The sequence below is a fragment of the Bemisia tabaci genome, chromosome 8 (assembly GCF_918797505.1).
Source record: "Bemisia tabaci chromosome 8, PGI_BMITA_v3".
In the NCBI taxonomy this organism is placed as follows: Eukaryota; Metazoa; Arthropoda; class Insecta; order Hemiptera; family Aleyrodidae; genus Bemisia; species Bemisia tabaci.
Window position 1 is genome coordinate 40,915,332 of NC_092800.1, and position 26,701 is coordinate 40,942,032.

The window sequence follows — 26,701 nt, forward strand, 5'->3', positions numbered from 1 at the left end:
AAGGAATTTAGAACACTCTAATTAAAACTGTAAAATTTGGAAGAAATGTACTGTTTTACAATATTGCAGTCATGTTGTCTTGTGGCGTTGTAAGCTCCAGACTAACGAGAAACGTTCTTTTATTAACTTCAACTATGGGTCTCTTTTTTCCCGGTGAAAAACGCATTGTTGAACCGCTTAAAGCTAGGAAATGCGTCTCTCACTGATTAGTTTTTTTTTTTTTTTTTTTTTTTTTTTTGAAAATGGGTACAACTTTTATCAAGGCAATTCTTATGCCATGCAACAGCCCTACTCTCTATGCTTGATTTTATGCGAACTTTTCCTTCAGGTAACAGCATTCCTAAAGGCTAATTTACTACTTAAAATTTTAAATAAAAGGATAAAACCTGATAAAGGTTTGAAATTATGATTTAATAAAATACTTTTTTAACAAGAGACAAGAACACTTTTAGCGAATGTTAATTACCTACAGAAATTCATAAAAAAATAAAGTTCAGCAGTGCAACATACAAACTGTTACAAAAAACGGAATGCACAAAAAATTTGAGACTTTGTTTAGAACAAAACGACAGAAATCACACAATTATTCGATGAAAGCGAGATGGATGATTTATAATACAACACAGGTAAACAGCCCTTATCTTCACTTGGAGGTTAGCAGAAAAATTAGCCTCTTACATTGTGATGTTTGGAGGGTGACATCTTGAATTTTACTTCATGAATGAGCACAACTGGAGAGGTGATACGACAAAAAATCCTCCTTTGGGGTCCATATTAGGGACTAAGCTACACTCAGTGGTTAACTTTAGCGTACTATCCTCCACTATTTCGATGGCTTAATGCGGAAAAATTCGCACCACAATGGGTCACGTGCACAAATTTCTTTCAATTCACCCTCATAATCTATGAGATAAAAGAGTAAGTAAGGAATTTTTTTCAAATTTTTCTCGCAACAAACATCAGCGCTGTCAGGCGGCAATGTTGTTTACTTTTATTGTAACAACGGAATCGAGCAGCGCAGGTTATCTTGAACTTTTAATTATGCTGGCTTGCAATTCTTATGCGTGTTATGTTGTTCCAGGCTGCTGAAATACATACTCCTATTTTACACACCAGATGAGTTCTCATATGTGTGCCTGGATCTGACCTCTCATTCAACGATGCAAATGGCTGCCCTAAAATACCCAGACTTGCAGAACACCGACTGCACCCTGCATTATTTTTATCATTTTATGCAGGAAAATGGTCACAATCGATATTTCTGATTTCATCAACCTCCGTTTTATATTTCAAAAATTCGCTGCACCTCCGTAAATACGAAGAACATTTTTTTAAGAGCTGAGGAATCATGAGGATTGAGGAGCGAAATAATCCATGAGCAGAATTGCGAATAATCTGATGGCAACTGCTCATAGTTGGCATTAGATTCGTGATTTGTGACGTATTGTTCAGTAGAGTTCAGCCTATGAAAATCGTAAATTTAAAATTCAAATTTCGAGTTTTAATTTTGATGCTTGACACTCAACTTTAAACTTTTTAACGATAAAAATCGTTACTTTTATAATAAATGCATTAAAAACTAATTTCTCTCTCACTCATCCCAAGATCATGCAAAAGACCCATTGTGGCGTTCAAAAATCTCCTATTATGTATCTTTATTTTTTCCAGAGTAAACTCATTTTAAATTTTTTTTTGCAATTAAATGTAATTTTTACGAAAGAGAATTCATTAATGTTCAATACATGAAACATTATCATGGAAAAATTCGATAGAAACTGTTGGTTAGTTTTCTGATAAGAAAAATGGAACATGAGCGAAGATGTACACCTCACAATCTGATGCGCATTTTTGGACTTTTAATCGGAAAATTTGGTTCACAAAGAAAAAAAAGTTGTCTTTTCGAAAATGCAACTAAAGAAAGTAGCATATTTGTATGCTTACATAGAGCCTTGCTAGTTAAAAATCTTGCTGATTCAAAAAGCACAGTAAATAAAGAAAAGGATACTCCATTCCTGTGGGGGGCAAGGGGCCTCACAAACTAAAAAAAAAAATATAAAAAAATAGGTGTCTCATTTAAAATTTCCGGAAGCCTATTTTCTATCTTTTCTATTCAGAGCTATCGAAAGTTAGATCTGTGTATTCAAAATCTGTCCTAATAATTAGAGAGACAACATAGGTTTCTCTGAAGATTTGAAACGCAGCAAAATCATTCTCGGCGACTCAAAGCAGTTGATAAATCAGTTTAAATATGATATTTGGCTGCAATCATACGGTACATGTTGGTACGTGAAGCACACAACAATAATGCAAACTCAAGCATCTTTTTTCAGATATAAAAACTGTTCTCACATGAGTATGTGATTTCCAATATAGTAGTTTTCATGATCATTCTCTACAAATAGGTCCACATACTTTCATGCCATGTATTAGTGCACAGTGTACAGTCTTTAAACTTTTAGCAGTAGAGATTCTTTCATTTAAAATTGTATTTTCTTCTCCTGCCTTTTTTGAGTCTAATTCCTGGACTTTTATAATTCGAAAACTAGGCTGGGCTCAAAACCCTGCGAGTTGAGAAAAATCATACTCCTGTCACATTTCATATCAGCAGGAATTTGCTAATGTACTTCTCTCTTCATGGCACGGTGTGGAGACTCAAATAAGATGACCCACTCACATTACTCAAAAAATTAGACATGGATTTTCCATGCTAGGACAAAAATTCGAGATAATTATAGGAGCTCAAAAAAACTGAGAGCTAGTAAATGCGTAAAGACAAGGGCTTGTCTATTGAAATGCATATTGATCGGGAAAGCTAGTAATACAATTTGGAATGAAACATTTAGACTTAGCTGATACAGGAATCACTAGAATGTTGGATCAGTGAAAATAAACTTTTTCTTCTCCTCATCGTCTTTTAGCCAAACACTGGGCAGTCTACCAGCAGCGCTGATTGCATCTGATTTTGTGACTAGAGGTTCAAAAGTGAAGTAGAACTCATACTCTGCGGTTATCTAAAAAAACAAATAAATCAATTGATGAGCTATGGATAGGAGCTTTTCCATTAACCAAAACTATTCCAGATTCACATGGCTTTCAAGATGAGAAAAATCATAATATCATTTTAGACACGTCAAGATTAGGTTGGAATGGAGATTTGTCATTAACTTTGTCTGCAAGTACTGCATTCTGTTTTCTGTGCCTTTAATGGACATCATATTGGACAAACTAGGGCATCTTCTGGCTGATGGACAGGCAGTAAATTATTCGCTCAGTTAATCTCGATTATTAGCCTGCTGGGCTTATGCATCCAAAATTAAACAATATTTAATAGACTTTTTATGGACTTTTATCAAGTTTTCTCAGAAAAAAGGGCCGTTTAGGGCCCCTTTTTTTAACTCATCAAAAAATGGCCTGATACTCTCTTTTACTGCTTAAAGAGTTACGTATTTTACAAACAGCCCCTTCCAGCAGAGATGACAAAGTAAAAATATGTTCATGGCTACTGGAGCTCCTTTAATTTTATTTTAAAGATGATTATTTTCAGACATCAAAGAAGAAGTAGAGTTGAGTTTGTTGTCATAGAAATCAATTCTTGATCTTTCGGGATGCTTCATGACTCATCAAGATGATGGAATCAAATGTAAATACACCAAAATCTCCATCTCCGATAATGTAACGCAGTAAATAAATCGAGACAATGAGTTTTAAAAATATATCTTTTACCTCTTAGACAGTTCTTTGAGAAAGATACTAAAATAAACAAGGCAGCAATAGTCATTAAACAGAAACAACAGAAATTGTTTGGTAAAATTTATACTTACATGGCCTAGCATTATCTCTGAATCCATCTGTTGGTAACAGAGTTTCAAGGGTCGAGTGGGATGATGGACATGTTGGTGCAAATTCTGATACAGCGACATAAGATGTTCCACTTCCTCTGGCGTATCGTACGGGGTGTCAACTCTTGAACTCCAAAATTGTGGGTGTTTTCTACTCTTACACATGAAATGCCTCAATCCGTAAATGCCAAGTTCTGAGGCTGAAATCGGCTTGAGAGCTAGAGCATCGTTGATATCTTTCAGACTACCTTTCCGCCTTAAAGTCTGAAATTAGCAAAGATTTACACTTGCTTAGTACTGTTATGTGCTGTCTTGTAAAATATTCAAGCAAAAAAAAAGAAACAAACAAAGATGAAAATATAATTTCAAAAAATAATAATGAATAAAAACATGTGAAAAGTTATTCAAGATACACTTATCTGTGAAGTTACGAACTTAAAGTATTAAAAATGATAGGCCTTATCTACAAAACGAGCAACAGTTTACAGAACTTTGCGCATCTTTTTTCACCCTTTTGATGTGCGCGAGGGTAGACAAATTCCGCCAGAGTTCCGGAAACTCTGCGCAAATGGACACAGCCATGGTGTCCATATCAGCTTACCGCCGAGCTTTGCAGAAATTGAAGAAGTTCTGAAGTGCAAGTATAAAGATCCTGATAAAGTACAACCAAGCCATACACAGGCAACCCAAGACGGAAACAGTAGAACGAAAACAAGGAAACAGCAGAAATAAGGCTAAAATACATAAAATTATTCATCACTATGTAACACCGAGCTGGTTTCCTTTGATTTTAATTTCTTCTTTATTTTTTGAACTTTGCAGCTTTTAGCGGTTAATAATGGTGTCGTGAGACACAGAAACGTCCTAAATAATTTTATGTATTTTAGCCTTGTTTCTGCTATTTCCTTGTTTTTGTTCTATTGATCCCGACAAACGCATTTGCCTGGATCTAGGTGTTGTGGTAATGTCAAAACTAGGCTGAAAACTGGGTAAAGCTCTTTTGAAAGTAAGATTGAACCTGACAATTGATGAAAAGAAAATGTGTTTGGATCACTCACCTCAACTATTTTTTGTTTAGCTGTGGATAAAGTGTAGAATAAGTCGTGATCTACAGTCAACAACATAAGGCAAGCTTGACAATCTTCTGATAAATATGAAACGTGACAATGAAGGAATCCACTGGAATACAATAAAAATACACATTTAATTGGGCAGCAGGTTTTTTCTCTCCCTTAAGAAGGAAAAGAGAATATCCTTTGAAATTTTCTTCAACTAAGAAGAAATTTAAACATTATTTTTCTTTTTCAAGTTTCTATCACACTTTACAAATTAGAAAAGTGTTTGAGATAAAGGAACTTTCTTCATACTAGGAAAGAAAATTATTCCAATTATAAGAATAAAGAAATATAGATCTTACATCGTAGAGACTATTTTTGATAATTTTATGAAAATGATACGTGGTTAGCAGACACAAGAATATTTTAAATCTTCTGCATTGGACTATTCTCATTACAGTATGTTGGAGTTTTTCAGCCAACGTGCGTTAAAAATTCAGCATAAAGCTGTTAGCTATTAGTCAAAGCTAACGCACGTTGGCTAATCAACTCCAACATACTGTCTTACGACTTGTGCGTCCACCGCAGTCATTTTGTGTATTCTCATTACGTTGACCAAAAATTAGGAGAAAATCCATACGGCAAAGAAGTTAGAATGGAACAAGAGAAGTAGGGTGTTGCTTTTCTGAAATTATTGCACTCTAATAGAAAATGCTACCTCTGAGGAGGTTCCTTCACATGTAAAAATAACTAATGGGTTTCAAAAAACTGAAAAATTTAATTTTACTTTATTTCCTAACTAGTCTGAGAGGTAATTACTTTTCTAAGATCTTTTACGCACAATGACCTTTTAAAAGAGACTTTCTACGAGCCAATTTTGAGAAAAACAGGGGTGAAATGTGAATTTTTCACCTTTGCAACAAGCAATATTTAGTAGAAATGTTGCAATATCTTATTGGTGATTAAGATCTTTTGTTTCCTTGTAGACCGCGAAGATAAGACAGACAGAAAGAATCAAATTCTTCCAAACTAGGCGTGCAGTGCAGCATCCACACACAAATAGCAACACTTCTATATTTCCATTAAAAATTACGTGTAAAAGGGCCGAAAAATTGGGAGGATAAGGGACTTTGGCAGCAATGTGTCGCAGAGCGCTAGAGAGCGCTTTAAAAAAGGCTTTTATACATTTAATAGTTATGAAAATAGAGTAGTAAAATGTACATTTTGAAAAAAAGGAAAGAGGAAATAGAACACTGACCTTGGATTGAATAAAGGAAGACAAATTGGAGTCCAGCTTTCGGCTGTTTTAAACGATTCCGAAGAATTGACTAAATTAAATAACAAGTGTAAATCTGACGGTTGTAATTCATACTTTTTCATTCTAACCAAGGTTATAAGTTGATTATTTGCAATCAGTAGAGCAAAAACAAGATTCTGAAAATAGAGACAAAAGAATATCAGACAGTATTTAGGAAAATAAGAAGAAAGTAAGACATTTTTTCACAATTTCTTTATAACATTTTTTCAACTTTATTTGTTATATCATTAACAAAACGCAGCCTCCAGTTGCAGTGCCAAGTTTGTGATAGACTGATGAATCCACCCGCAGCAAATGGATTGTTTTGATGCCGTTTGATCTAATGGCAATATATTGAATGATGTGGCAACTAAATCAACCTTTAACCCAATTGCCCTTTTCAAGCAGGGTTTAATTAGTGAAAATTTAAGAATTATTTTTTTGTGAACGGTCACAATGGTGGATTCTCATTAAGAAAAGGGTGTATAGGTATGTGAATAGACAAATTTGCATGGCTTACAGAGGAGACATTCTTTCATAAAGATATTTTAGAGGCTATATTTAGAGGTATTTTAAAAAACCCTAAAAGTCCTAAAACCAATTGATATAAATTCGTAGTAAATCGAAAATGTCAATCAAAGAATTGAAAAAGTTTGGGAGGAGTCTTCTGTTTAAAATCGTCTTTATAATTTTAAATTTTGTGAATGATAACTGAAGAACGCGATAGGAATGCTCCTTATGGATAGTTTACAATTTTCAGGATGAGTAAAACATCAAAAGGGAAATAAAAGATTAATTCATAACTTACTTTAATTTTGGAACATGCTGATACGATAATATTGGATATATCATCCCTTGCTGTTGGCGCAAGAGGCAAAACGCGAACGGCACCTAAAAGGAAAGCGTAATCTGTTTCCATAAAAACTAATAACTGGTCAATCAAACGCTCAGATCCAGAAAGTAAGCGCCTTAGGTCATAATTGCATTTTTGTTCAAATATCTTTGTCAGTCGAGATAGTGTTACTACACTAATAACTTGGTTATATACATACCTGTGGACAGAGAATAGAGAAAAAATGACCACAAATGAAATGTGTACAAAAATACGAAAAACGACGATGAAAAATAAAGTATGGATTTTCAAAAATGTTGAAGAGTATGAAGAAATATATGACTTAGAAAGTAGGTACAGCACTTAAAGAATGTGTAAAAGGTGGAAAGCATGGTTAGAATTAATTTTTTTAAGTTTCAAGCATATAGTTGTTAATTTTCAGGTATTTGCTACTGTAAAAATTGTTCACAGTTTTCAACTATTTAGGTAAATATTAGGAAAATACAAAAACTGAGAAAGGAAAAATCTCTGCACAGACAACAAAGTTAAGATTGAATATTGAAAAATAGTTATAGGGGTAAATTCGCTCAGAAAGCACAATAGGCACATCAAAAAAGTCTGAAATCTACTCCTTTTTGCAAACTCTGGGTAATTTTTTAACATGCTTTTTCAAATTTACAGCGTCTACAGGCAGTTTTTCTTGGTGGTCGGCAGTCAGGTTTTTCAGGAGGGAGACCTAGCCTAAATGAACAAACAATCTCGGGAACTGTTATAAACTCTTCTTACGTAAGACTTCAATGATTCAAAGCTTTGGCTTTTGCAAAATAAAGAAAGAAAAAGGAAACCAACCCTTGAAAACGATGGAAATCATACAATGACAAAAATTAGTGAACTTAATTGTTCACTCAGGTTACTTCTCTGCCTATGCAAACTTGGTTGGCAGTGACTGAGAAAAACTGCCCGTACACACAGGCAACTTGAAAAGTGTGATACAAACTAGGCAGACAACGCTATCAGCAGTGGATTTCAGACTTTTTTGATGTGCTCAACGTGATTTTCATGCAATTTTACCCACTGAGAGTGCATTTATTTTGCTGCATTTCTCAACCGGAGAGGAGGGAGGGATAAAAAAATCATAATTCCTGTTGCTACACAAATAAAAAAAATTTCTTTTAGTAGAGCTTTTGGGAACTTTTCGAAACCTCCTCTGTAATTATTTCCCAAATGCACAGTTTTCTCTCAGCATCATTCCACAAGTATTATTCCCCAGTATTTCTCCCATAATTATTCTGAGCAGGGAGTTTTTGGTTCTTCTTCAAGGTAGAACACAATTTCTTTTGTTAATAAGATGTCCTTACAAATTACCTGTTCATCATCCAATGCTTTGTCATTTCTTGAGCTGATGATAGGTAAGGGGAAAAATTCAAGCACCTTTGAGGCCTTGAAAAAAAGTCGAAATCAAGCACTTTCTGAGAACTTTTCAAGGCCACAGGACCCATGAAAAGTAGAAAAAAATGCCTGATGCTATTAAGGGACTGCTCCTTATGTAAGTATATTTATAATTTTCAAAACTTACATAGGTAATGCGGAATATGATCAAGAAAATTGGGTTTAAATTGGAAAATTACACTACCTGTATGGCCTGAGAATTTTTGAAACTGGCATTGGAAGTCTTAAAACTGGATTTTAATGCACTATATTTTGCCCCAATTTGTAAAATTAGATATATGCCCTCGAAACAGTCATTATTGCCACTCTCCCAAGATTGTCATGTAAAATCCAAGTACTAGACCATGAACTAGAGTTGAAAAGAGAGACAAATACTTACGTAAGTTGTGACAACAACTGAGTATCACTTTGTTGAGTTTTAGCAACAGAGACTAGAATTAAAGGACCTTTGGATAAAAATGTAAAGGTACAGCCATTGCATCGTATAGACTTTAAGACATCATTTGAGTCTTGAATAAAAGAAACTAGAACTTGCATAACTCCAAACAGAGTACTTAATTTATCTTCATTCCCATACCTGAAAGTCAAAGAAATGTTGATTTAACTTATAATTAAGAATTAAGAGGTAAAAAGTATATTGCCTTGGTTTCTAAAGTTAATTTGAAGATTAGATAGGTGTGAATATGTGCTTTCAGTACCATAATTGCTTCTAAAAGATATATTTTAACTGATGTATCTATTCAGAGAGAGCATTCCTTCACAAGGGTTGGGTTCCTTTTATGGCTTATAGTTATAATTTAATATTTCAAAAATAAATAAGTATTCAAGAACCTGATACAAATTTCAAATTCTATTGGTTCAAAGTGAAAAGTTCTGGTGTAATGTTTTTTCATGCTAAAAACTTTGAAAATAAATTGAACTGAAATTAAAAACGCTTAGGTAGATAATAGACAATTGAATAAAATTTTATAATTAGGTATGCTGTAACTTTCGAAAAAATTTTATTGAGGAAAATTTAGTTTCCTTTCATTGTATGTGCTCTTAAGTTTCTGACCAAATTTCTGCGTCTTGATGGAAAAAAATATAGGTAACCATTAAATTTGTAAGAGAGGCAAAAAATAAGAAAATGATTAGGGCGTCTCGGCTCTCTGTCAACAAAACAATGACAATCATTTTCAATTTTGAACAATGAGCACAAACATTTATGAAATTAAGTCTAAGTCAGGGCAAAGCATTTATTGATACCTATAAAACCTAAAAAAGTGATTATTCATAACATCGAGTTTCAGAATTTTTCACACGTTTGTGTTATCTATTTAAAATCTGAACTTGCAATGGCTTGCAAAATGCAACTGGGGACATTTGAAGAATATTTTTTGAACAAGCACTCACCGAGAATAGACAGGTTTGCCAGCAGAGCTCAAAACAAAGATATTGTACTTATACTTTTTTAATTCTTGTGCTACATTGCAGTCTTCATCTACATTTGATTCATCAACAAAGTCACTTCCTAAAACTAATTTCTCGAAGTCCTTTTCGTCCAGTCCATGCTTTGCCGGGCTTTCCTAGAAAAACAGTTCAAGATATCAACACATTGCAATAATAATCTGTTGTTGACTCCTTAGGTGACTGCAATGAACAATGGCTTCCTTGTATTATTGAGGAAGAGAATTTACGACGAAGACAAAACCTTCCACCTGGAGGTACCCTTGAACCTAAGTGATGAGGATTTCCGAAGAACAAAAGCTCTGGTAAGTAATTACTATATTGAGAACAAGGCAAGCTTATGGGGGCAATAAGAGCTTCTGCTTGTGTCTGTTCACTAGGAACATTTTGGTAGCATGCCAGCCCTCTAACAGTATCTAATGCACGGTCCTGAACAATAACTTCGTGTGCAAAGAGTTAAGAAACGCAATCAGCGACTTTCGAAATTAATCATGTATGAACCTGAAGAAGGATTTGTTAAAATATACTTCAGTTAACATACCGGTCTTTCTTCTTCTATGTAAGGCACGACAAATGAAGAGCTAGAACTTTGAGGCTCAGGGCTGTTCGGAAATTTGAAAGGGCCTTCCAACCCCCCTGGTGCGGAGGAAGACATTTCAGAATGGTGAGGGACGAAAAGTTATTCCAGTACTAATTTTGTTCAATACGTTACAAAAATCATACTGCAGGAAATATCCAGGCTAGTTTGATGAAATTAAACACAAAAATATCACAAAAAAATGTCGAATATACCATTATTTACATCCAAAAACTCATGTTCAAGTTGAATAACCTCAAAATATGTGTTGCTCGGTGAGTGCCAATGATGAGTAAACGTAAACGTTGACCTGTTTACGTCGCGTTATCAGTTGACGCGACGCTACATGAGGATTTGTTTTTATCCGGCGTTTTTGAAATTCTCGTGTTTTTCTCGAAATTAACTGTGAATTTCGCGTGTGAGAAGTTGCGTTTAGTGTTCAGTTTCAAATGAAAGTGCGTTCATCACTTTTTAATTCATCGCGCGGTTTACTATAGTGTGTTTCTCTTACTAAAATGGGTGTTACTATGTAAGTACATACTCACATTCAGACTGTGTCTATATCTTAACAATCAGATTCAAATGCCTGAAATTTCCTCTTAATGTTTTGAAATAGCTTGCATTAATCCTCAGATTCTCACTAATGCTAAATCAAGAGCACTTTGACGGTGTAAGTCCGCAACCACGTATCACAGTTTGCGACGTCGCAGACTTTGTCATACTTTATTTTTTCAATGGAAAATTACTCAACAGCATTTCTTTAAAACTGCCGTGATTTTTCTTCTCCGTGCAAAGAAAATCCTGTGAAAACTTCAAGGAATGATGTCAAGTTGTTCTCCTCTCAAAAATAATGTAGAGGCGGATATTTTCAAACACGGCAAAGGAGATACGTGGTTAAGGACTTACGCTGTCGCTTTGTAAGTCTTCTTTCACAAATCTATAGCAGTTCTCTCACTTGGCGATTTTATCTGGCTACGCATGTTTGAGTCGATATTTTTTCTCGAACAACTCTTCGTGGGTTAGATATAAGATGCCAAGAAGCTGTTCCTGTTCCTCTCATAAATCCAGAGAATCCTAACAAATGACTGTTATAGCATTTTTATAAAAGTCAACAACTCAATGAACATACCCTAGAAGTTAAGTGTGGGTCATTTTATAACCTACCAGCCAGGGAGTTGTCCGACTCGGATTTTGCTGATAAATTTTTTTACAGCATTTTCAGCGAACAAGGCATTTACACCCACACTCTCAAATATTTTATTTTTCAGGCATGTGCTACGTACTTTAGGGTTATTCTATAACGACTTGAGAAATTTTAAGTGTTGTCTGTCGTAAGAAATGATGCACATCTCCTTATTTTTATGTTTTATTTAAATCTTTTCTTCAAGTTGAGAAGGAGCATGTAATCTACGCGAAATGTTCTGAAGGTAGTTTTGTACTGATTTAGCTCTTGCACACGTTTTTTCTGTACTTTTTTTGTTTTACATTGTCGATTTCAGTTTTGGCCCCTGCTTCAAGGGTCCCTTGGAATGGTTTTTTCTATGTAAGGTATACAACCTGTAATGAATGGACCCTTAAGTCCTGTCAGCATTCCAGGCCCCTGAGCACCAATCCGGCCCTGTTTTAGTTAGTAATTTTTAAACAGCCTTCGAAATCGGAATTGTCGTTTCGCATGAAGTTCAGAGAATAAAATCAATGGAGAGACTGATCTTACGAACTAATGCAACACTTCTGTGCACATCTCCTTGTTTGATTTTCTTTAAAAATTTTGTTCAAGTTAAGAGGGAGCGTGTAGGCTGCGCAAAACGTCCTGGATGTATTTCTGTTTAATCTTCGCTTTTATGGACATTTTTACCGTAATTTCTTAGTATTTTATTATCAACTTCAGTTAATATTTTTTTGTTCCATTTCTTAACACTTGTTAACGTTTCACTCTCCTATAAAAATTAGCCATTTGTTCTTAAAATCCTAGCTTGAGCGCACTTGAACTATGCATTCACAACTGCTAAAATGTCAATGAAAAACAGACAAGGCCAGCGTGCGTGATGGCTATTTCAATTGTAATCTTCCGTCGCATTGCTAAGGCGCAATGCTACAACTATTCGTACTCTCCGGAATGCGTGAGGTATCACACCGCACTTGAAGGCGTTTTCGAAACAGCCAAGCTTCTATATCGGAAGTGCTGTTTCGCGTGAAGTTCGGAGCTCAAAATCAATGTAGAGACTGATCTTACGAGCTAATGCAACACTTCTGTGCACGTCTCATTGTTTTAATTTTTTTCAAAAACTTTCGTCCAAGTTGAGAGGAAGCGTGTAAGCAGCCAGCGTGCGTGGAGGCTATGTCGTAATCTTCCGTCGCATTGCTAAGACGCAATGATACAACTATTCAGACTCTCCCAAATGCGCGAGGTACCACGCCGTAATTGAAGGCATTTGCAATACGTGCTGATGCCTCGTTTCAATTTTTTTTTATCTAAATGTTTGTTTATTATTAGACCGTAAGACCAGTCATTCCATTGATCTCGTAGTCCGAACGTTATGCGAATCGAAAAACCCAGTGTCGTAATTTTGCGGTTTTGAAAACGCCTTCAAGTGCGGCGTGATACCTCACGCATTCCGGAGAGTACGTATAGTTGTCGCATTGCGCCTTAGCAAAGCGACGGGAGATTTCAGTTGAAGTAGCCTCCACGCACGTGGACCTTGGCGGTTTTCCTTTGACATTTTTGTAGCTGGCACCTCACAGTTGCAAGGACATGCTCAGAAGTGATGCATTAGCTCATATAGTACGGTGGGTACGATCAAATTCGACGATTTTTTCATTGGAAATTGCCACTTCGGGATATCATGCCTACTAGATGCAAAAACAGTTGTTTTTGTCCCTAGAATCACTTTAAATTCGTGCAGGATCCAAGATGGCGGCCAAGCGTTTTTTGAAGTGGTACATCTTTGCCCCTTATTGTCCGATTTTGATGTTCTGTTTTTTAAATGAGAGCGAAAAGGGTCCAGAGTATGATTAAATTATAAAATTTCCGACTTACCTAACAATTGTTCCAAAATTTTAAATAATTTATTGTGTGGAAAATTCCTAAAATTTCGTAGCAAAATAACTTTTAACTGAGCAGGAAAATTGATAGTTTCTCTGTAGCAACAGTGATGGGCCCTAATCTCGCGTATAAGTTAACACTATAACCATTTTTGTGCTACGAGTATCTAACCCGTGCCAGCCATAAGTGTCGCGCGGTCGGCCGCGGCGCGCGATTTCCACCCCGCGCTCATGACCACGGCCGCGCTTCACACGTGTAAAAGCGCTAAATCTCTCCAACCATTCGCTCGATTTTCAAACTTATGGTCTCGTTTGAAAGCTACCCTAAAGATCATTATGGTTAATAGAAACATAATGCTCATATATATGCTAATGCAAGACTTCAGAGCATGTCTCTGCAACCGTGAGGTCACAGCTGCAAAAATGTCATAGGAAAACCGTCAAGGCCCTCGTGGAGGCTACTTCAATTGAAAGCTTCCGTCGCATTGCTAAGGCGCAATGATACAACTATTCGTACTCACCGGAATGCGTGAGGTATCACGCCGCACTTGAAGGCTTTTCAAGACAGCCAAGTTTCTATATCGGGAGTGCTGTTTTGCGTGAAGTTCGGAGCATAAAATCAATAAGGAGACTGATCTAATGAGCTAATGCAGCAGCACTTTTGTTCACTTCTCAATGTTTTAATTTTTTTTCTATAACTTTTGTTCAAATTGAGAGGAAGCTTATAAGCTGCGCGAAACGTCCTGGATGTATTTCTGTTCTATTTCAGATTTTAGGCGCATTTTTACTGCACTATTTCGTATTTTAATGTTGATTTGAGTTCGTATTTTTAGTTGTAATTCTTACCGATTGCGTATTTTTAATTCTCCTTTAACACTCTTTCATTTGCAAAATGCAATCCTAGCTGAAGAACAGTTTAACTGTGAGGTAACAGCTGCAAAATTGTCAACGGAAAACCGTCAAGGCCTGCGTGCGTGGAGGCTACGTCAACTGAAATCTCCCGTCGCTTTGCTAAGGCGCAATGCTACGACTATACGTACTCTCCGGAATGCGTGAGGTATCACGCCGCACTTGAAGGCGTTTTCAAAACAGCCAAATTTCGATACTGGGTTTTTCGATTCGCATGACGTTCGGAGTATGAGATCAATGGAATGAATGATGTTACGGGCTTATAATAAACAAAAATTTAAAAAAAAAAAAAAAAAAAAAAAAATTAAAACAAGGCATTAGCAAGTACAATCAGTCATTCCATTGATTTTGTGCTCCGCGAACTTCATGCGAAACGACAATCCCGTTACCGATATTCGGCGGTTTTGTAAACGCCTTCAATTTTGACGTGATACCTCACACATTCCGGGGAGTACGAATAGTTGTATCATTGCGCCTTAGCAACGCGACGGAAAATTACAATTGAAATAGCCTCCACGCACGCTGGCAACTTTTACGCTTCTTCTCAACTTGGACAAAAGTTTGAAAAAAAAAAAAAAAATTAAAACAATGAGACGTGCACAGAAGTGTTGCATTAGCTCGTAAGATCAGATTCTCCATTAGTCCATTGATTTTGTGTTCGTAACTTCCCGCGAAACAGCACTCTCGATGTAGAAACTCGGCTATTTTGAAAACGCCTTCAAATGCGGCGTGATACCTCACGCATTCCGGAGAGTACGAATAGTTGTATCATTGCGCCTTAGCAAAGCGACGGAAGATTACAATGGAAATAGCCTTCACGCACGCTTCTCTTGTCCGTTTTTCATTGATATTTTTGCATTTGTGATCGTAAAGTTGAAGTGCGCTCCATCCAGAATTGTATTGGAGAGATGGGTAATTTTTATCGGAGAGTTAAAAAACAAGTGCTAAGAAATGAAACTAAGAAATTGGAATTCAAACAGGGCCCGATCATCGCTCAGGGGCCCAGAGTGCTGACGAGATTAAAGGGCCCATTAATTGCGGGTTGTATACTTCAAATAGAAGGGACTCTCGAGGTATAACCCGCCTATTCCGGCTCTGAACTTAAATCGACAAAATAAAACAAAAAAAAGGACAGATAAAAAAGTGTGTAAGAGCTAGTTTTATCAAGAGCGCTTTCCGTGATCCAAGTCAAATTTTGGTATTCACAAGCGAAAAACCGCGCTTTTTCACCAATTGCAACGTTGCATACCGTCACTTGTGTTCCGTTTTGGTTTATTTATTTTATTTTAGAAGGCAAACAACAGTGTATTTCAAAATTTTCCAAGAATCTCTCTCAATCGTTTCACAACAACGGATTTCGTTGTGATATCTCATTTGGACAGCTATGGGAAAAAGACCCGATTCTGCTTCGATTGCTTCGTTGCAGAATACACACCTCCACGCATGTTCCGGTTTTATTTATTCATTTCATTTTAGAAGCTTAATAAAAGATTTTTCCATAATTTTCCACAAATTTTCCGAAATCATTTCGCAACATAGGATATCGCGGTGACGTTTTCGATTAGTTCCCTTTTCTTTTTTAATGAGTGATAAAAGAGGGATTACCGATAATCCGAAATTTTGCAACGTTGCAATTAAGATACATATTTTTCGTTCAGCTAAGATAAACATAGGAAGCAGGTGAAGAATGTCGAAGCGAGGTCCGAGTTTTGCGACGCTACTTGCGTCTGCTATTGCAGGGTAATCGAGGCATCATCGCAGTACAAAACGCCTTCAATCCAGCTAGCCGCAATATGGACATCCCCCGTGGTCGAATAGTTGTATCAAGAGCGCCTTCCGTGATCCTAGTCAAATATTGATGGATACCAGCGAAAACCTGATTTTTCTCCGATTGCAATGTTGCTTATCGACACTTATGTTTCGTTATAGTTTATTTATTTTATTTTAGAAGCCAAACAACGGTTTCTCTCAAAATTTTCCGAGAATTTTCCTGAATCGTTTCATAGTTGAGGATTTCGTTGGGAATTTTATTTGGACGGCCACGCGTAAAAGACCCGATTTTTCTCCGATTGCAACTTTGCACACCGACGCCTATGTCCGTTTTGGTTTTTCAATTTAATAGCAGTTTCTTTTAATTTCTCAAATCTGGTCTTGACAGAGGATTTCTTGGCGATATTTTATAATTTGGACGGCTCCACGAATCAGACCTGATTTTACTCCTATTGCACCTTTGCACAATGCATTTCGCCACTCATGTTCCGTTTTTTATTTATTAATTTCATTTTAGAAGCTTAACAATAGTTTTTTGTATAATTTTCCGAAAGCATATCCCAACATCAGAGGATATCGCGGTGTTATTTTGGTTAGTTCCTTTTTTTTGTTATTTTTTTGTTTCTTTTGTTTTTGTTTTGTTTTTGTTTTTTTATAAGTAATAGAAACGGAATCACCCAAAGAACCTGCATAGGAACCTCAAGTTTTCCCTGTGTTTAAAGTTTATTATGAATATTTTGGCTCCATTGTCATGACTATAGATGAAGACTATAATTCTTAAAATTTAAAATGTTGCAGAGTGCAGCAGTTTCCAATAGTCGAAAACAGAACAGGACCCCAGACGATAGAGTTCCTGACTAAACGAATCACAGCCTTGGGAGCGGTTCAGCAAGGGCAGTTTTTGGTTGATTGCGAAACTTACACGTCTGTTCCTGCCTTAGGTGAGTCAAAGTTCAAAAGTGCATTTTTTGTCAAGGGAAAACTGTCCTCGTTTTATTTCAGGTTCATGCGTAGAACTGTGCCCCTCTCTAATACAACCGAATCAACATTTTGCCAAAATTTAAATAAAATCGCGATTTAATGCAATAAAAGTGTCATTTTTGTACCATAAAATGTAATATTTTTCCATAATTTTGTCGAAAAATGTCGATTTCAAACGACGAATACAATGAGTTCCGTGTATCAAAAAGGTAAGCAATTTGCATTTTAAAAAAAACTCGCAACGTAAGTAGTTCCGCAAGTGAAGTCCCTTCAATCAGTGGGCAGGCAACATACACAACACTCCGATACAGGGGCAATAATGTTACCATGTAATCGCGATTAATTTCAATGTGTGCCAAGTGTTGTGCTACACCGCTGAATGGCATTTTTTCTCAAATCTCGTGTCTGGCGTAGTTTATTAATACTTAAAAGACAACAATCTGAGAAATGCTGGACATAAAAAGCCAATTTTTTATTATAGTATATTTAGTCGTTGAGTTGGCTTTAAGTGCTCGCTAGGTACATACAAAAATGGTAACAAGAGAACGAATAATGCAATGAAAAAAGGAAGAATGGAAAGTCAAAATTAATGCAAGTTTGCTGTCGCATGTAGGAGGCACAAACTGTCAGAGGAACACTTTGATAGGGGTAAATCTGTAAAAATGAAAATACCCTTTTTTCACCTGGGTTGTAAAAACAGAGCTGCACACAGTTTCGTGGTGCCGAGGAAAGTCATCCATAAACTCAGTAATAGATGCACCAACTGTGGGGTTTTCATCCCAGATACGCCATTTACAACCCAACCCCATCCCTTTCAATGATAAAATGTGTAATTTTCATATCTTTTTATTTAGCCTCTCCTTTTTGCCTCTGAAACTCCCTGCAAAAATATTTGCCTTTTCGCGGTTCATTATATTGTGTAAGTTGACTTTCTCGCACCAGATTTTCCCTGTAGGCAGCGCCTTAAAGAGAAAAAGACGGAATCTAAGGAAGAAGAACAGCGCGCATATTTTCATGGAAACTAGCTGATATAATCGGGTCGATTTTACTCGGATAGTACAAGCAGAAGACATCCCTCTTTTTATTTTTCGCATCTATTCTCTCACTTTCCCATTCATCAATTGTATACGTGCCTTATCCAGTGTGGACACAACGCCTTGCAGCGTGATTTCTGCCTCGTAATTTTTGTAGAATTTTCTTCTCGAGCTGTCCCGTTTCTGCTCGTCCCTCGCGTCGCACAGTGGATCGAGTCAATTATAGAGGTCGGACATGAAACGTTTAACCAAAACTGCAAATTTTGATGTTTATTTCGTAACATTTTAATGGACCAATAGACAAGGTGCGCATTTAAGCATTCTGATACATGCTTCTTAACCAGAATTTCACGTAGAACACGATTCGCGCAACGAAAATTACTGAAACCAACTCCTAACGGAGATATTAACATTTTTATTTCACATTGGTTACGAGGAATTTGAACTTCCCGCTCACAAGAAACTCAAAGCTCTACGTGAGTCAAATCGCGCACTACACCGGTCGCAGCAAGCTTCTCAATCGAGCAATGTTCATTTCCCACCATGCATTGTTCAAACTATTAGCAATTTGCTATAACTGAGCCAAAGCGTCAAGATTGAGGTTGCCAGATTTTTATATCGCAATGACTGTCATGATAACGTTTAGCGCGCGATGTGAATCACGCAGAGCATTGAGTTTTCATGAGCGGGTGGTTTGAATTCACGCATCAAGAATCATTAAATATCTTCGTAAGGAGCTGATTTCGGTAATTTTCGTTGTGCGTACCGTGTTTTTCGTGAAATTTTGGTTAAGAAACATGTATCAGAATGCTGAAATTCGTACCTTGTCTAGTGGTCCATTTTCAAGGGGTACCATAAGAAGAAAATTTTACGAGGAAACCAATGGAACCACTTTTAGAACCTCAAAATTTTGTGTAAACGGAGTTATAAGCTTTAAAAGTTTTCAAATTTTGTCCGACTTCTCCTATCGACTCGGTCTATTGTGCATCGCTTGCTTTTCGTAGACAGAAAAAAAGAGAAAATAATGCGGAGTAATTCTTCTTTGACTAAAAAACAGGCTGCAAAACGGTGCTTTTGCAGAAATTTCAAAAATGCTGACTGTTTGCGCCTCTGTCAGTTTTACATTTGTCTCTCATTAAGCATTCTTTTTGAATCCAATTGAATCATCTGAAACAAGCGGAAAAGTCCAACACGTGGAGGTACACCCAAATAATAAGTGTTAAATAAACCACCTTGTCATATTTAAGGAAAAATATGTATCTTTATCGCAACTTTTTAGAATCTCGCATCTTTTTCCTTTCATTATTGAAAAATGGAACACTCCGTAATAATCGAATTACAGACTGAAATGTTGAGTTTTCAAAAATACCATCTGATGGTAAGAATTCAACGTGCATCGATCGTACCCAAAATGCAGTGGCGTGGCGTGAATAATCGATCATCGATATTTCTCCATTTGAAGCTGTAGTAAAGAATCGATTAACACCTTGATAATCGACCCTTTTCCATAGATTTAAATGGCAGATCAATCGATATATCGCAAAGCACGCCACGCAACCGCTAGAATGCGTTGCATCAAAGCTGAGGATCTACCTTGCGGTGCACGTTGGCTCTGACCCCGTGCAAAGGCTATCATGCTGAGGATGAACGCCGTATGTGCATTCGAGTGTTGCCAAATTCCCTCTCAAAAATATTCATTTTTGAAGGAAGTCATTAATATTTTTCCTTGAAATTTTTAGACGCTTTTGATCGAATTGGGCACACACCAAAGTCTCTGAAAAATAAGAAGAAAAATATTTACAGATTTTCCCGAAAATTCATGATTAGTCAACGGGATTTAGCAACGTCTGAAGGCTCATACGGCGTTCTTTCTTAGCACGGCAGAAGGACCTGCCACTTCCAGGTGCGTTTGCTGCCTCAACTTCGAAATCTTCGTGTTTCCGAGCGTGGCGGACTCGTGGTAACTCTGCCGTCCTAAGGAAAAACACCGTATGAACCTTTGAATGTTGCCAAATTTTCTTTGAAAAAAAACGCGAATTTTTAGGAAAACTTGAGACGACTTTTCTCCCTACTTTTCAGAAGGCTTTATTCGCAATTTGATCTAAAGTATGAAAACCCTTCAAGGTGAAATAGTCGTAACTTTTATAATGGACCATTAGACAAGGTACGAATTTAAGCAATCTGATACATGTTTCTTAACCAGAATTTCACGTAGAACACGATTCTTACTACGAAAATTACCGAAATCAACTTCTGACGAAGATATTAACGTTTTTATTTCGCACTGATTACGAGGAATTTGAACTGTCCGCTCACAAGAAACTCAAAGCTCTACGTGAGTCAAATCGCGCACTACAACGGTTTCAGCAAGCTTCTCAATCATTCATTTTCCACCATGTGTTGTTCAAACTATTGGTAATTTGCTATAGCTGAGCCAAAGTGTCAAGATTGAAGTTGAAGATTTTTACATCGCAGAGACTGTCATGATAAACATTTAGCGCGCGATGTGAATCACGTAGAGCATTGAGTTTTCATGAGCGGGTGGTTTGAATTCACGCATCAAGAATCATTAAATATCTTCGTCAGGAGTTGATTTTGGTAATTTTCGTTGTGCGTATCGTGTTCTACGTGAAATTTTGGTTGAGAAACATGTATCAGAATGCTGAAATTCGTACCTTGTCTAGTGGTCCATTAATCAATGTTTTATCCGGGGAAATATGGCAACATGCGGAGGTTGATACGGCGTTTTTCCTCCACACGGCAGAACTCCTGCCATGAATTATCAAGTTGCACCTCGCAGCGAAGTTTGAAGCTCTGAAGTACGGAAGCACGGGGGAACTTCCGTTGGAGGAGAGCAATAATTCACGCGCCGCGGAAGTTGCGATGAATTCTCCTGGAGAATAAAACTGAAAGAGAACGCGGAAAACTCGCCGAGACGCCCAAACTGCCGTTTCGCGGTAGAACGCCGTATGAAACATTTGAGAGTTGCCGAATTTCCCTCGGTAAAACATTTATTTTTGACGACACTCATGCATATTCTTTCTTGAAGCTTTCAGATATTTTAGATACTATTGCGCGCAAAATCGTCTGAAAGTTTTGGTAAATAATCTTCGCAATTTTCCCAGTAAATTCGGTTTTTATCGGAAGGAACTTGGCAACGTCTGAAGGCTCTTACGGTGTTCTTCCTTAGCACGGCAGCAAGGAAAGTTCTCAAAAATATTGCCCCTCTCCAGTGTTTGTTATGGTGTGTTTCTCGTGGCTCTCGGAGTTTTACTCTGATTTTTTGTATTGTTTTCTCAGCGATGTCTCCAAGTTGACCATGTTGCAAAACATGTATGAATGGACCACGAGACAAGGCGCGAATTTAAGCATTATGGCACATGTATTTTCATTTTTTAATGTAGGGCACAATCTGTGCAAAGAAAATTGCAATCTATTGCAATCTTTTACCTTAAAATTGCAATCTTTTACCTTGAAATTGCAATATTTTCACATCATTCGGTCAATGAATGCCGATTTTAAAGAATCAACGAAATGATCTCCATGTGTCAGAAAGAATGACAATATGCAATGCTGTAAAAAATTGCAACTTATTTCAATTAGTATTCCCTCGAGTAGTAGATGGCAACATACACAAGCATGAAATAGCAATAATTTTACCACGTAATTGCAATATGTATAACTTGGGATTTATCTCGTCAAATTGTAGCGCCCTTGTTGTGATTGAGCCTGGTTCAGCTGCTTTCGTCAAGATATACCCTTAAGCCCGACCAGCAAAGACGTTCGAGATGTCAATAGAGTCATCCGTGCATCATAAATTTGATTTCGTACTCTGTGCAATCGGTAGCCGAGATGAAAGGCACAGGAAGCTAGGAATCCTCCATTTTTGAGGCATTCTTTATATCTCTTAATTTTTTTCGAACAATCTGGAAAGCCCACAAAAATTACATTAGGTTCAACTTACTTTATGGTCCCAACCTATGTATACTTAGTTTGCTTCACACGATAGCCACGTACTTAGTTCGGGACCATACAGTAAGTTGCAGATAGTGTAATTATGTCACTCGACAGAGTGATTAAAAACCCAAGCCTTGAAACACGAAAATTATCTCCGTAATCCTTGAAATATCCTTAAGACTCCTAGTTCACTGTTTGAACTCCTTGAGAGGTCCTCAAAAGCCCTCCTTTTGGTATTAAAAATCCTCCATGAATCTAATTAAGATGCCTTTGCAATTTCAAATTTTTTATCTGTAGTTTGTTGAGTTTTTCCGCTGCTTTTAAGGTTGCAACTCAGGAATAGCGAATCAGTAATTGTCTCTGAAATATATAATCAGAGGCAACGCGGTATTTCTCATCATCGCTGCAACCCTCATAAAATTGGGACAAAGCTGAACTAATAAAATTCAGTAGTTAGAACTAGGCCGTACATTATTGTGATCAATATTTTTTTGGAACAGATAGAACCTGTCAGGAAAATATTTTAAACGTATAGAAGCTTATTAATTTTCATAAAACTTTATCAACAGCAACTAAATCCCCATCCACCCTCTTGAAAGAGACATTATACCCTCAGGAATTAAATAGAGTTTCTTTAAAACGGATTTATAAATCATTAATCTTGATCATAACACTTGTGCTTTTCTAGGCACAAATGATGACTTCTTTTTACTTGTTCTGAATTGCATCATTATAGTTAGTTGTAATTAGGTTCTAACCGACAGGAACAATGAAATGGACCGGTAAACTTGACAAAATTGACTGGAAACTTTTTTTAGAATTATTTATTTTTGAACATTTTTTTTCTTTTTTTTCTTTTTTACCGTAAACAATGACATCATTTTTAGCAGTTCGTAACAGGTTCTCAACTTTGTATAAAAAAATAAAATTATGACGATAAAAGTTTAAATTAAATGAATTAACGCGTGAAAAAAGAAAGGAAATTGATTACGTCACGTTTTCATCATCCGAATCAAAGGTGACGGAATATTGCTTGAGTATTACAAGGAAGTCGAAAATTAAGCTCTAAACTACTCTACGGTAATAGAAGCATGATAAGTACACCTTATTGTTTTGGTCACAATGATAATCGATAATCCTAAAAGTTACAGAGTTACATTTAAAAGCTAGAAAAACATAAAAATTCATGGACTTTGAGATTGATTAATTACTATTAAGGAAGACATGAGCACTAACAAGATTCAAATAATTGACTTTCTTTATTAACAATTTTCCGTGGAAATTTCTCAAAAGTACTTGCTGTATCCTGACCTCGTTGTTTTAGTTTAGAAATTTATTGTCTTTGTTTTTAGTTCTCGAGGGTTACATATGTAATATGGGGAATTATTCTGCCGTGCTAAGCAAGAACGCCGTAAATCCTTCAGTTTCTTGGAACTTAATACTTTATAAAATGAAAACCGATTTACTCATGTATCTCAAATTTTCAGGTTAAGTTCTTGATAGTATTTGCGAAAGAATTCTGTAAAAACATTGTCTCAAGGTTCTCAAATTTTCCTGATATAATACATTGTTTCCAAAAAAATTGAAATGACATTTACGGCGTTTTTGCGTTGCCCGGCAAAATGGAGGTACATTAGAAGGGCACTGGAAACGGGGTGTGTAAAAAGATGCGTTTTACTAATTACTTTACAAAAAATAGGTAAAGGGGGTGGGGTAGAGTATGAGAGAGAAACAAATTGTGCTAAATGACTGTTCAAAAAGTTTGAACAGAATAGAATGGGTAACGTGACCTGCCTGTTCACCCAGCTATTTATTGTGTACAGATTAATTTAAATTTCACGTAAATATTTGTCTCACAGCCGAAAATAATTTAATAGAAGTATCTTTGCGAGGGTTTTCTCTAGAAACAAACTGAAGCTTAAAAAGTAGGTAACCTCGAAATGCTTTTCCTCTTCAAAAGTTAAAGTAAACTATGTTTAAAATGCTTTCAGCTTTAAAAATAGTCCCTCGAGAAAAGGAGCTATCAGGTTCGAAGCAGTAACAATTAATCTCAATATTATCTAAAGGGTGAAAATAAGACTACTTAACTACTTAAGTACAAGCACACGATGACTCGGCTTGAGATCAGAGGCGGATCCAGTAATTTGGCAACATCGGGTTTCCTTCATTTAAATGTATATTGAACAATCGATTCTTGTCGGAGCACCTGGCCCGTCCAAGAATCGATACATTTCCATAGGTTTAAATGGAAAAAACAATGTTGCCAATTTGCTGGATCCGCCAATGCTTGAGATACGCCCAGCTAATGTTGAAAATGCGAAAAGGGTGCTTCTCATCAATCCATAGACGCCGTTAATGGTAACGTTACCATTATGATTCCTAATTGTATCAAATATGATCCAAACATAAACAATTACGCAACTTCTTTCAAGTGCTAACGATGAGAATAGTTCGATTAATATCGCGTTTCTTTGACGTAACACTGACAGTGTCCATTAGAAATATCCCTCATAAGGAAGTCTTACGAAATCCTGCCCTCCGATTTAAGACGAGTGAAATCACTCATTTTTCGGAATCAGAAATTCGTTCTGCAACTCAAGCCATCGCCATGCCAGGGCTCCTTCTACAAAGCTCGTTGACTGTTTTTGGTTTGAAGCATTGGCAGGTGACAATACTGCCCCTGCCCCGTTTCAATAATTTATAAATAGTGGACTCCAGGTGCTAAGATAAATATACATGCTTTACATACATTTAGAAATGGATGTATCTCACAACCCGTGACGTTAACCTTAAGGAATCACCACCGGTGATTGGACACACCCCCACAAGTCGAATTATATCATGTTATGTAACTGAAGTGATGGCAGTAGACACGCCAAAAACAGTCGTAAGCTTTTTTGGATATGTAATTTCGTGTAACATGAAACTGAAACCGATCACTTGGGTTCCTCAAAAAGTAATGGAGAATTTGCAAGTGTCTGAAACTTGACTTTCATTTGGACCGCGTTTAACAGAAAGGAACCAAGCCACATCAGCTATTGCCAATTTTAACTGGGCAATTTAATTAGTTACGAGAAAACGTTTGTTCGGATCCCTTTGAAAATGTTAAGGAATTTGCTTCGTACTATGGAGAAAATTCACTGAAATTTGCATGAAAATCCGCACAACCGTTTTCATGTAAGAAATTAAATCAGCCGATTAAATTTGGCAATAGCTGATGTGGCTTGGTTCCTTTGTGTTTAACGCGGTCCATTTATGAAAGAAACTTCTGACTGAACTGAGAACAAAATAATTTTGTTCTCAAAACTAACTACAATTATTATCGTTGGTTTCTACCTTGAATAAGTAATTATTTGAGGAGTCATGACAGAATGATCTAATTTGCTGAAATACATGTGTTTAAATAAAAAATGCCGCTCTACGACGTCAGGAGGCGGTACATTTACTTATTTTTTAATACACTTATCTCCTAGATTCCATATGAGAAAAATATTGGGGGAAATACTTCAAACTCAGTTAATGAAGCCCTTTGATCCGAAGTAATACAATTTTCTCGAGCAAATTCTCCATTCAGACGGACATTAGTATTTACACTTAAAGTGAATCAGTCATTCCAGCACAGAGAATAATTTAATCCCAGTTTTTTCTTGGTAAAATTATCATTCATGGAATTGGTAATTTTACCAAGAAATCTCGGTAAAATTATTGAACTTTCTCGGTAATTTTACCGGACCTTGGTAAAAACGCCAACATTTTTTATCGACTGTGGTAGAATTACAGAGATAAAATAGCTAAGTTACCGGGAATTGATCACCAACAAAAGTGGTATTCTTACCTGGAAAAAACAGTAAAAATACCGGTTTTTAGGTAAGCTTACCAGTCGGTCTTGGTAAAATTACCAATAATCGGTAAAAAAAAGTTATGGTAAAGGTACCAACGGACCTTGGTAAAAACGCCGAGAATTTTCTTTTCAGTGCTCTTCGTTTCACCTAAAACTCCAAGGAAAAGACAGTAGCGAGTTAATGAGATTTTTGCACAAAATTGAAGTAAAAACACGTCATTCTTCAATAGAAATACGATTCACAATGGAAGAATTAATTAATTATACACTACCTCTAAAACGAGTTACAACTAGAGAGCGGGAAGAGGCAATGATTCCGACTGTATAGATTTATTGTCATCGGTGATCTTCTTAGTCATAAGTAGCAGTTGGGTCAACAAAATAGGCAAATAAAATAGAAATGCACTCAAATGGAAATGACAAACTCGGAGAAGGTACATACGTAATCCGAATACATCTTAAATACAAGCTAAGTGATTTTGATCTTGTAACAAATGTATCATCAGTTTTCCCCCCAAGGAATAATGAAGTAAATTCTATGCATCACTCATTTTGTAATGCCAATTCTAAATCTAGCCCCTAGCTTTGCCTGTGTCATTTGAAATACACCGAGTAGTCCTTTTTGAGCAATTTCTTGGACCAATGGACTACTAGACAAGGTACAAATTAAAG

General features: G+C 36.5%; 2 protein-coding genes across 2 annotated transcripts in view; one reads left to right on the top strand and one right to left on the bottom strand.

Annotated features, from left to right (window-relative positions):
* Positions 1–390: 390 nt before the first annotated feature.
* On the bottom strand, positions 391–10,746 carry Mon1 (vacuolar fusion protein MON1 homolog). Its single transcript, XM_019053381.2, has 8 exons — positions 10,460–10,746; positions 9,865–10,037; positions 8,852–9,049; positions 7,000–7,243; positions 6,153–6,328; positions 4,898–5,018; positions 3,822–4,103; positions 391–3,011 (listed from the first exon to the last, which is right to left on the bottom strand). Exons 1-8 carry the CDS (start codon positions 10,571–10,573, stop codon positions 2,865–2,867), a joined length of 1,455 nt encoding a protein of 484 aa, XP_018908926.1. The 5' UTR covers positions 10,574–10,746; the 3' UTR covers positions 391–2,864.
* A 64-nt stretch (positions 10,747–10,810) lies between these two features.
* The window catches only part of MED20 (Mediator complex subunit 20), a 190,004-nt gene continuing 174,113 nt past the window's right edge, over positions 10,811–26,701 (top strand). Inside the window, exons 1-2 of the mRNA XM_019053382.2 lie at positions 10,811–11,024; positions 17,015–17,157. Coding sequence (XP_018908927.1) covers positions 11,011–11,024; positions 17,015–17,157 — 157 coding nt within the window. The 5' untranslated portion in view covers positions 10,811–11,010. The remainder of the gene's footprint in view (positions 11,025–17,014; positions 17,158–26,701) is intronic.

Bases quoted from the DNA above. Each gene is read 5' to 3' on its own strand.
- Mon1 (XM_019053381.2), bottom strand. From the start codon at position 10,573: ATGTCTTCCTCCGCACCAGGGGGGTTGGAAGGCCCTTTCAAATTTCCG. The intron at 9,050-9,864 runs GTGAGTGCTTGT...TTTGACTTTCAG, and splicing joins GGCAAACCTGTCTATTCTCG to GTATGGGAATGAAGATAAAT. The intron at 3,012-3,821 runs GTAAGTATAAAT...TTGTTTTTTTAG, and splicing joins CAGAGATAATGCTAGGCCAT to ATAACCGCAGAGTATGAGTT.